At 40.9% G+C, this 11,132-nt stretch overlaps 1 protein-coding gene across 1 annotated transcript; it reads right to left on the bottom strand.

Annotated features, from left to right (window-relative positions):
• Positions 1-4,857: 4,857 nt before the first annotated feature.
• Positions 4,858-7,809, bottom strand: LOC148845009 (glucan endo-1,3-beta-glucosidase-like). The gene is made up of 2 exons (XM_088953439.1): positions 7,651-7,809; positions 4,858-6,020 (listed from the first exon to the last, which is right to left on the bottom strand). The coding sequence occupies exons 1-2, from the start codon at positions 7,751-7,753 to the stop codon at positions 5,071-5,073; spliced, it is 1,053 nt and encodes a 350-aa protein (XP_088809565.1). The 5' UTR covers positions 7,754-7,809; the 3' UTR covers positions 4,858-5,070.
• Positions 7,810-11,132: the final 3,323 nt, after the last annotated feature.

Genomic DNA, 11,132 nt, shown 5'->3' with positions numbered 1-11,132 from the left:
TACAATATTTTTAATAATCCAATAGCGTATATATATATATATGGATGAAGATGGAGGGGTTAACGATGTCGTTATTGGATGATCTTGGTATCGATGGACGTGGAATTTAGAGTTCCATATATCTAAAAGGTTGAATTTCAGATTTCATGAGGCATAAGGTTCAGGATCAAAGATGATCTCGATCGGACAATTAGAATTGGTTCCACCTTTGGGTCTTGAGATGAATAGGTAAACGGTGCCAGATTTGGGTGATCTTGGTGTTGTCATATTTGGATTTTTTTGCTCTATGTACTTGTAGTTTCGGATTTTCTGATTTGGTGTGAAATGAAGTTCAATATCAAAATGACTTTGACTGAACGATCAAAATCAGTTCCAGTTTCGAGTCTTAAGATGATGGGGTAAACGTTGTCGAACTCGGGTGATTTTGGTGTCATTGGATTTGAATTTTTTTAATCTATAAACCTATTGTCACAGATTTTGGATTTTATGGGAAATGAGGTTGAAGATCAAAATGGCTCCAATCGGATGATCATAATCGATTTTGGCTTTAGATCTTACAATGAAGGGGTAAACGGTTTTAGATTTGGATGATCTTGACGTCATTGGATTTGGCTTTTTTGGGCTCTACGTACCTATGGTTTTGGATTTCTGATTTGCTTTGAAATGAGGTTCATGATAAAAAATAATCCTGATCAAACGATCGGAATTAGTTTCGGCTTCAGGTATTAAGATGAAGGGATAAATGGTATTGGATTTGGATTTTTGGGCTCTACGTAACTATGGTCTTGTATTTCTGATTTGATGTGAAATGAGGTTCAAGGTCAAAATGACTCTAATTGGAAGATCAGAATCAGTTTTGATTTTGGGTCTAAAGATGAAGGGATAAACGATAACGGATCAAAATCGGTTTTTCCCATCCCCATTCCCATGGGGAGAAACCATCCCCATCCTTGCCCATTCGGGTGGATCCCCACGATGATGGAAAAATGGGGAAAATTACCATCCCTCTCCTTACCAACTACATCCCTACCACCATAATAACTTTACAACGAAATGATTCTCTTTGGCCGCACTTAGGGGTGTCAATTTTACCCACATAATTGGGTCCCCGATCCAATCCGCCCCAACATATACGGGTCGGGTTCAGGGAATTTTTTTTGCTCCGGACTGGGACGGGGCGGGGATGGGTCTGCCTATAAATCCCCAAACCCGACCCGACCCCGGTTTATATTTACAAATGTAGCCTTATATATATGTGTGTTAAAACGTATTAGCCCTAAACCTGATAGGAATCGACTGTCCAGTTATTTTGTTGTGTTTTTAGTGTTTACTGTGTTTCGTCTTCCCAACTGTTCAACAGGTCACCATTCGCAGAATCGCTAGCTACAGTCCTAGAGATTTGGAGTCCTTCAAGTCTTCAACCTTCGCACAACCGTTGACCGTCTGGCGCCGCCGCCACCGTAGCACCGAGGAAGCGCATACCGTCGGCCGCCAACCGCCGTAGCACACTGCACAGAGGTGCGGCTCAGTCTGCACTCTGCAATCCTTCAGTTCAGTCTTCGTCTTCAAGACTTCTTACCTTCTCTCAGTCTGCATCTGCAATCTTCATTCGATCTTTCTTGCACTCCGTTCGTCCGTCGACTGCCGGGAGCCGCCGCCGCCGTAGCAGCAGACTTCCCAGACTCCCAGTCTTCATTCTTCTGTGTTTTTTTCAAATTGGTACTCATTGCAGTTTTACAGATTTACAGTTTGTTTTTTTCTTATCACGCATTTAGTAGCTCAAGGAAAAAATCACACGTCTTCCTTTCTCTCACTAACTCACTCCCTCATTCCCCTTCAACTTTTCACATCCCTGATGCATGTAAACTGTGTAACAAGATACAGTAAAACTAAAACAATGCATGCAAAGCTTCTTCTACAAGAACTAAACTTCAACTATTCAGGCAGTAACCATGGGAAGTAGTCGTTCCCTTGTCTCCTCTATGGGCTGCAGAGTGCGGAGTGCCCCTGCTAAAATGACAGCATGTGCTTGATCTACTATCTGTAGAATTTCCATAGATAAAATTGGGTTAAGAAAGCAAATATTTTACAGCAATAAGCATGTGCTAAATGCAGCAATCTGCAAACAGAACCTCAGAGGAAATCTTCTCTCCAGCAAGCATAACGTATTTCAAATATCCTTCTTGTTGTCCAGGGTAAGTGGATTTTTTCCTTGAGCTACAATATGGTTAAAAGTAACAATACGTCTTAAGCTACTCTCTGAAATCCCAGCTGCTAGATGTGTAGATTCCCATTATAGGCTGTGAATGAAACCAATTCAATTACTCTCTGAAAAGTGGAATGGCATGTGGTTACCAATTCTATCTGCTGCATTAAAAAACAGGATAATCAATATCTTAAAATTTTTGGTTTCTTAGTTCATTTTCTGGTTTATAGAGCAATTTTTGCTTCTGGGTAATGGGTAATGATGTTCTGGGCAAACTCTTAATACTTTTGGTTCTTTCATTAATTACTACTTTTGGTTCAATGATGTTCTGGGCAAACTCTTAATACAACAGCTACTTTGTAAACATATGTTCCTTGCACATGCATATTAACTACAGTCCAGTATAAACTTGAGCTAGAGCGGTTCAATTTGCACCTTCAAACACTACAAAATTTGCATCCCAACTCAAATCATTTATAGCCTAAAAATTAGCTTCTCAGCAAACTTAACATCATACTTTCAAAATTCAAATTCATTGCTTGTCTTCTATTCATCTAATTGAGGCCATCCCACTTGAATATCTTTATGGTGGGAGTTTGTTTAGGAGAAAGACTTGTCTTGAACAATCTGTTAGCATAGACTTGTCTTACACTTGTGGCTGTAATCAGGTCGGATTCAATTCAGATCCAACCACATTCAAATCTCATCCAACTATTGGTACTTCAAATCCAAATCTGACCCGAAATTTAATTGGATGGTGGGGTCTCAGTTCTGATTCGGATTTGATCCGAGTCTATCTACCTCATTGTTTTTAAAATGAAGAAAATAAAAAAATATTTATTTTTATCTTTTATATTGATTTACTATTTATAACTTTTGTATATCAACCGGTGACCCTTTGTGACAGGGAGAACTCACCATATGGGTGATTTTGATAATTTCACAAAGCAAATCAACCAGTTGAACCATCAAATATGCTATTAGATTTCTGTTCATTTTTTTCTTGGTTAAATAACAGAAAAAAATAACATAGTTTTTTATTGCTGATGAGGCATTTTTCTGTGTTTTCCACATTTGGCAGAGTTCTATCTTTTGGTGTTGATATGAAATTCGAAGTGACTGTTCTCTCTACTGATTTCTGAGGTATTGGACATTCCAAAGTGACTGGCATACATTTGGTTTTTCCTGCAGTTTTGTTCTCTCGAGGATGTTTGTCATCTCTCTAGATATGCTGGTTACCTATGAGCAAGATTCTTTTTTTTTTTTTCTGCAGAATGTTTGATTTGCTGATTACGATTTAGTGCAATGTTATTTCCCTCTTGGTATTATTGTACGGCTTTATAGACATTGTCGTCTATGTTAATTATTTCCCGAAAATGTTGGATTGAAGCATATTATATTATATACAGTAGTGTGATCATTTTCCTAAATCATTTTGAGTAAATTTTGAACAGTAGTATATGTAGTAATATGATCATTTTCAATTTGATTTTTTAATGCTACTCAATACCCAATTGATTCTAAGATGGTTTCAAATCTGAATATAAACGAATCAAATCAAATCTGATTTTTTAATGCTATTTAATACAGTCATCAGGGCGGGGAAATATCGGAGATTACCCGTCCCCAGATTATTGGTTGTGAAGTGGGTGGAGATGGGAGTTGAATTTCACCCTGATATCGAGTACAGGGCGGAGACAAGTGTAGAGATTTTAGCTACGTACCCGCTCCGTTGCCATCCCTAGCCCCACTTACATCATATAAGTGGTAACGTCTCTCTAACAAACCGAGATCCGCGTTGCTGAGCTGGAATGTTTGCCACCTGAGGGCTGAGGTATGTGAAAAATATCTGATCTGATACCCTAGAAAACGAGACAGAAGGGAGGGTTCGAACATGTATAATCGGTAATTCCTCATCCGTTCGATTTGATTGTTCCTTCGCCAACTACATCCGTACCACCGTACCAACCACTGATCCATTCATCAGCGTCGTCCATGGCCCCTCCATCAGCAGACAAGGAGCAAAAACAAGATGTTGGCAGGCCAATGCCCCATAACACTTCTCGACCTTGTATGATAATGTGCTGTAGAGCTCGTTGTGGCGTTTGGCTATTTCCAATTGAGAATGGTTACAACAAAGTAACATTTTATGGGAATTAACCACTACATCTTACACTTACTTGGTCCGTCTGCTCATCCTAGTCTGCATTGCGAACATAGGATATGTTCTCAATGCACATCTGTGATGCGCTATGAGGTTAGTGTGAAGCGCGTCGAGAAGTAAATTGGATCTCACCGATGGTATGGTGCGCTATTCTTTCTGTACCTTCCCATCATCCCATGGCAGTTTTATCCCTAACACCCTTCTTGCCGTATGGCATGAGTGTCAGTCAAGATATTCGCAACTCTTAATTATTGAATGAAATGCTTTTTTATTTTTATTTTTTTTTTAATTCAACATAAAATGTTAAAAGGTATTTTTAACCAGCAGAAATATTTTTTAAATAATTGAAAATAGTGAAATTTTTAGAGTAAAATTAATGTACTCTATTTTTTTCACTACTTTTAAACATGAAAATTAAGAAATATGTTTGAGCACCAAACAAATTACTTTAGATTCTGATCAATCTAGCTAATTTGCAGCAAGCATAGAAGATCACCAATGAAAAAGCTCTCTTGTTCAAACATTACAGTAGAACTATATATGAGATACTATAAAATTATATCACTGCAGAGACTAGCTAGACTTCACATTATAACACTAGACTCGTTGTTCCTCTAGTGGTACATATGCATGTCCAACCTTTATTTCAAGTAGTAATACACTAGAACAAAAACTCTTTCCATTTAGTTGCGCGCCGCTCTTAACTGAAATTGATTTGGTACTTGGGTTGTTTTTGGGGGGAGAATAGCCCAAAATGTTTCTCTGTCTGTGCTCCAGGCTTGGTATTCTCATCGAACATGGCAAATATGTAAGTCTCAATAGGACCCTTTGGCCTTCTGGGAGTACCTCCTTTCACATGTCGGATCAGCCCGTTCAAATAAGTCTGTGCATTCGGCGTTGTTGCTGCAGATTCACCAGCATTTGGCCAACCACTCTCCGATACAACAATCTTCACAGAGCCCCCGCCTGCCTTCTCAACAGCAGCATACATAGAATCCAAGAGGGCATCAAAAAGGTTCCTGTATCTAAGCTGACCATCTTGTACCACATCCGATGGGGCAGTAAACAAAGCATAATCAAGCCTAATAGAAGCTGGGTTCCTACTGTAACTGAAGTAAGGATAGATATTAGCACATAGTGGTGACCCTTTTTCAGCTAGGAAGCCAACGATAGGCCGCATGTATTGCAGATATTCAGCTTTGAAGACGGAATTGGAAGGAGGGAAGGTATTATCCAGGACTCCAGAGTAAGTTGCAGTTGTCACCTTCACTTGGTTTTGTAACCCAGCTGCTTCAACTGCTCTCTGAATGTTTCTCATGGCTGGGAGGATATATTTGAAATCTTGGGAAGGGACTTCATTACCGACAACTATATACTTGAATTTGATAGCATCTTTGTTGTCTACCACATTCCCATAGACAAAATCAAACGCCGGTGTGGGGTTGTCGCCGGCCACACTCTGAAGTTGACTGTTAGGGACGTCAAGCATTACTTCAATGTTGGAGCCTTTGAGAGCCTGAAGAGCATCTCGATTTGGACCGTAAAGCCTCATCCTCTGTATATTATTTGCTTTATAGAGAGCCACAACCTCATTGGATGGTGGTAAGTTGTTACCTACCATTCCATAGCACACACCAATCGATTGTGCACCTGTAAATGGAAGACAGTGAGGACTTTTTGTGAAAAAAAAAGGTATATATAGTGATAATTATTAATTTATTCAAAGAAAAAAAAAACACGAGTATGCTAATGACAGAAGGTATAGACAGAAAAGGATCGGGCCCAGGCCCAAATCATGCATCTCAAGCCCAGGAACTCGCCTGATCACTTGAACAACCCCGCTCCACCACCCAGTCCCAGCCAACTCACCCAAGACCCAGACACAGCTCCCCCATTAAAACAAATCAAACAAGGTCCCAGAACACACACCCAAACATTAGCTTAAACTGAGACTACTTTCAGACTGCCTACGAAACCCCTCTGCCACTAGAACTACCCTTCACCACCACACATCCCTATAAAAATCTGGAAGCTTCTTTGACCAAACCGTGGTTTGGGAGGTAGTGCCAAAAAGCAACCATTGATTCCTGCTCCGTCGTCAGTTCAATCCAGTAAAAGGAAGCTCAGCTTTATGGTATCTCAGGACTTAGCCCCTTGTATTGGTAGAATAGAAGGGTGGCCAAGCTTCCAAGTCGGGAATGGAATGGAATTGATTTGACCTTGAAACCTCGTCCCGATTCCATGTTATCTGATGAAATTGAAGGCTTCCAGTCTAGAAATTAATTCTACTTGTGTTCCACCAACCTCGCACTGCCATACTTGTGTTATTATTCACGCGAGATGTTCACAATAAACGGTGCGACATGAGCCTGTGGGGTCGGTATGAGGTGCACTGAGGAATATAACCCAATTCATGCATACGAGTGTATAGACAGAGATCGGCTTCTATTAGGGTAAATTTATACCCACAACGTTTTAACAGCCTTTTTAAATAAAACACACAAATACGGAATCAGAAAAAGTTGCCCGAGTGGGCCTTGCCCTAATTGAAGCTCAATTCGTTTAGACGCTTATTCTAATGAAGCATCTTGTCACAAACTGAATGAAAAATGAAAATGCATGAACAATGATCTGGATGAGTGAGTATATATATATATATTTTAAATTAGGAGGCTCAACCTCCGAAACTTAAAGCTTTGTGCTGAGTTGTAAACAAACCAATGAGAGAATTCATCAAAATTCACGGGGCTGTTTTGACTGGTCAGGCTAAACAAAGTGAATTCCTATCGTATTATAATTTATAACTACCTCTCTCACTTTTCTTCAAATTTAACCTTATCTTGGTTGTCCGTGAGAAGTAATAAAATAGAAAGTAAAATGGTGTGGTCCCACCTTATATGCAAGATAATGTGGTCCCCATTTTAAATGAAATCGAATTCAGGTAGGAGGATGGTACTGCAAATTTAATATCAATTTTTGGGATGCAAAATTTACACTACTAGTGAGTGGAAATAGAGATAAAAAATGCAAACTCTATATTAGATGAAAGCATAAACTAAAGTTACAAACAAACATATGCAGAACTAAGCCGATTCTAAAATTTGTATCCGGTAGATTTAATTTGCACTACAACCAAAAGCAATCTAAGTTTAGGAATCCCACCCCACATTTTGGATAGGATATTAAGAATAAACCTACTAAACTATTAAACGTGCAGATGCATATCCAGGCGAACACATGCACACAAGAGAGAGAGAGAGAGAGAGAGAGAGAGAGAGACCTGCCAAGGATGCAGAAAACATTAACAGGCACAGGCCAATAACAAGCACTGAAGAAGCAGCCATAGAATGGCTGTTTCTTCTTGCAAAGCAGCACATAATCATAAAGAGTGAGTAGTAGAGACTAAAGAGGAAGAAAAAGCTCAAGATTTGTTATGTTTCCAATGCAATTGATGCCCCTTTTATAAGGTTGATGGACGAGGCTAAGATACTTTTTAATCTCATTTCGTTTTCTAGGGTTTAGAAGTCCATGAACCTTCCCACACAATAATGACTAGAGAGAGTAGCAGCCAGAGTTGAATATTCCACAGCCTTAATTCATAGATATGCCTGCCAAGACGATGCATATATTCCCAAGTTCTTAATCTATTAAACCACTGTTGAGCTAGCATATTGACAAGTACTGTTTGTCTGCTTCTTCTGTTTCATTTTATTGAATTTCTCATAAAACCATGTGCCTTTTAAGCACATAATGACAATTTAAAAATCTTTCAACCGTGCTCTCTAGAATTAGAACTAATGTGGCTGCTGAGTTTCTTACTGGGTTAGAATTTTGTCGAGTTATTGATTGTTCACAATGAATAAATTGTATGTGTTCACAGGATTCATGCAAAAAACAGCATGTGGATACTGTATATAAGTTAATCAACCTTTCAATCACAATGTGTCTGACGTAGGTATAGGTGAGATCACATCAGGGCTCCACAGGTGTTCCATATAAATATATATATATATATATATATATATATATTATATATTGAAAAACTCTAGTAGTAGCTTAATGATCACTGTATAAAGGTCTAACATTATTAGAAAAAATGTTTAATTGGATCCATTTGATTGTGTGTTCTTTCTTTTCACATTGCAATTTTGTTGAACACCCTAATAGTAGCCCAGCCCATCGTTGGAGAGGAAAGGGACTTCTGATACAACCAAAATGGTGGGATCCACTGTCAATAAAGAACAAACTAATCCCTATTTTTTTCTCACAAAATGGTCAATGCACAGCTGCAAGTTGAGGGCGGGTTCAATCCGGAGAAAATGGTCCTCATACCGTTTTCATGGCCCTTTTCAGTCATGCATTAGGAATATTTCCCCTAAAGCATAAAAATGCTCTCAATGCATTTTTTAAAACGGTATGAGCATCATAATTTTGTAAGGGCTAAATCTGATTTTTTGCAAGTGTTATGAGGTGGGTGTGAAGAGGATTCTAGAAAGAAAAATCGGAGCTAATGTAAAATAGATTACATAACCAATGCATGCCAGTGTTATTATGGGAGCTTAGCGGCAAGCTCTGCATGGCGCAAATTAAATTTCCATCACTTAAATGTACTATTAATGTATTGTTAGTCCAGAATAATCAATTGATCCCACATTTTGTTTCATCCTGCCTAACAAGCCAAAGACTTTTAAACAATAATGACTATGTGTGATGGAGTGCCAGCTCGTGATCAACTGGCGCCAGTTCCGTCTTAGAGAGGAATTTCTATGCTAGAGAAATCCTTGTGATACCCAGCATAGGATGATGGGCATCAAAGACTTATTTTACTATTTTAGGTTTTAGGAACAACAATATATTTTCTTTATCAACCATCGTTGTTCGACCGGAAGGTTTGCTCGTGCAATCATCGTTGTTCGAGCACCTCACGCTGCGCCAGGTGGTATCAGAGCGAGAGTTCGCCCAATCAGATGGTCAACCAAGATAGTAGTGGTCGCAACCAACCTCGTGAAGGAGATCAGGGGTTACAAGTTGTTTGGAGAGCAATCGAAGAGCAGCAAACAACCACTCGTAACATTGAGCAACAGTTGGCAGAGATCGTTGGACAACTATGGACTGTGTTGCGAGAGGATGTTCCAAGGAATGGGAATAATGCATTAAATTAAGCCGGAGGAGACAACCACGGTAGGCTGATCATTGATCCTATACCTCAAATACCTAGGAACCCTATTATTGATGATGATAGCGACGATGAGCTAGAGTTCGGCGTTGCTCCAGTTAATCCCAGTGATGGTAGGACTGATAGGAATTGGCGATATCATGGCAATTTTAATAGACACCGGAATAATGAAAACTTTAAACTAAAAGTGGATATCCCTACTTTTAGTGGAGAGCTGGATATAGAAGTGATGGAGGGTGATTTGGCCCAACCTCATAGCACGGGTACACGTGGGCGGGACCTTGCTCAAGCAGTGACTCAGCGTGACAGCGCAACAGATGCAGTTGCAACTCAGAGGGAAGGTCACACCGACTTCAGCCCGGCAACTCGGCAGAATAGATTGCTCGTCGGGAGCCGCCTAGCCTGCACCTCCTCCCTGGGGCTAAGGTACCTCTAGCTGCCTCCGAGCTCGGGGTCCCCTAACCCTTCCTAGTGCCCGAGCTCCTCCCAACGGATCTCGGGCCACTCCTAGACAGGAACACATCGATCCATCTCTAGATACCCCGAGGTGAAAACACTTCAGGCTAAACAACTCGGCATATCTTGCCACAGGTAGCTCGCCGCTTACGGGATAGCCCGACGCAAGGTAAATCACAAAGGGGTAGTTCGGCATACCGCAGGAAGATCTCCTGCCTGACCACCGTATCCGACAAATCTGGGACAGCCGCCATGTCTCTTGTCAGAGAGCATCGTGCCTGCCACCTTTAGAGGGTGTCCTACACCTGACAGGCACGAACCCTGCAATGACAACCCTGCACGTGCCACCTTAGCCCTACCTGTAACGGCTGTGGTAGGTTGACAGTAGCGGTTGTACCTGCCCTGTCAGAGACCAGTGGGCCTGATGCAACGGAATTCTGTTATAAGGAGCCTATTCTCAGAGAACAGGGGTATCTTCTTGATCACTTGCGCTATCTCAGTCTTAGCCTTTATCCTCTCCTTGTTTCTTATATAGGATACTAACTTAATCGTCGGAGTGTTCCCACCGGGCAAACCCCCCGAGGATTCTTCTTCTTCCTTATCTTAGGTACCTCTCAGGAGCCACGCGAGTGCTAGCTAGGAGTGATCGGATTGCGCACCACCATTTGGTGCCGTCTATGGGAAATGCTTCTAAAATCCTTCCTCTAAACCTTTACGGTTCTTTCTACTCTAAAGACTCAACACTTATGGCTTCCTCAAGCAATATCGGATGCAACATGGAGATGGATAATGCCAGGGAACAACCCCAGGTTCCCACGGTTTGCATTGGGCAGTTCACCATTCCTCTCTCGGTGGACAGGGTCCCCAGCCTGAACATGCCACAAGCAACGACGCCTGTGGGTGTTCCCCTTCCTCCCTTTGTTGAAACGACCTTTGCTGAACCGACTGTCATCCCCCTAGCGACGTGCATGCAAACCATGCAAGCCCAGGTGCAAGGCGAAGAACGAGCTACGCCCATGAAAGAAACAGTCGTTGTCCCGACTTCAGCAGCAGACCCAACTCAGACGCTACAGATCGATGCTTTCGTCCAAGAACCCTTACGATCTGAACTAATAAGTTTTTTACTTCAA

This window comes from Nelumbo lutea, chromosome 7 (genome assembly GCF_056320005.1).
Source record: "Nelumbo lutea isolate HS-2025 chromosome 7, American lotus-T2T, whole genome shotgun sequence".
In the NCBI taxonomy this organism is placed as follows: Eukaryota; Viridiplantae; Streptophyta; class Magnoliopsida; order Proteales; family Nelumbonaceae; genus Nelumbo; species Nelumbo lutea.
Note: the sequence above shows the minus strand (reverse complement) of the source record. Positions and strands in the feature narration are given on the sequence as shown.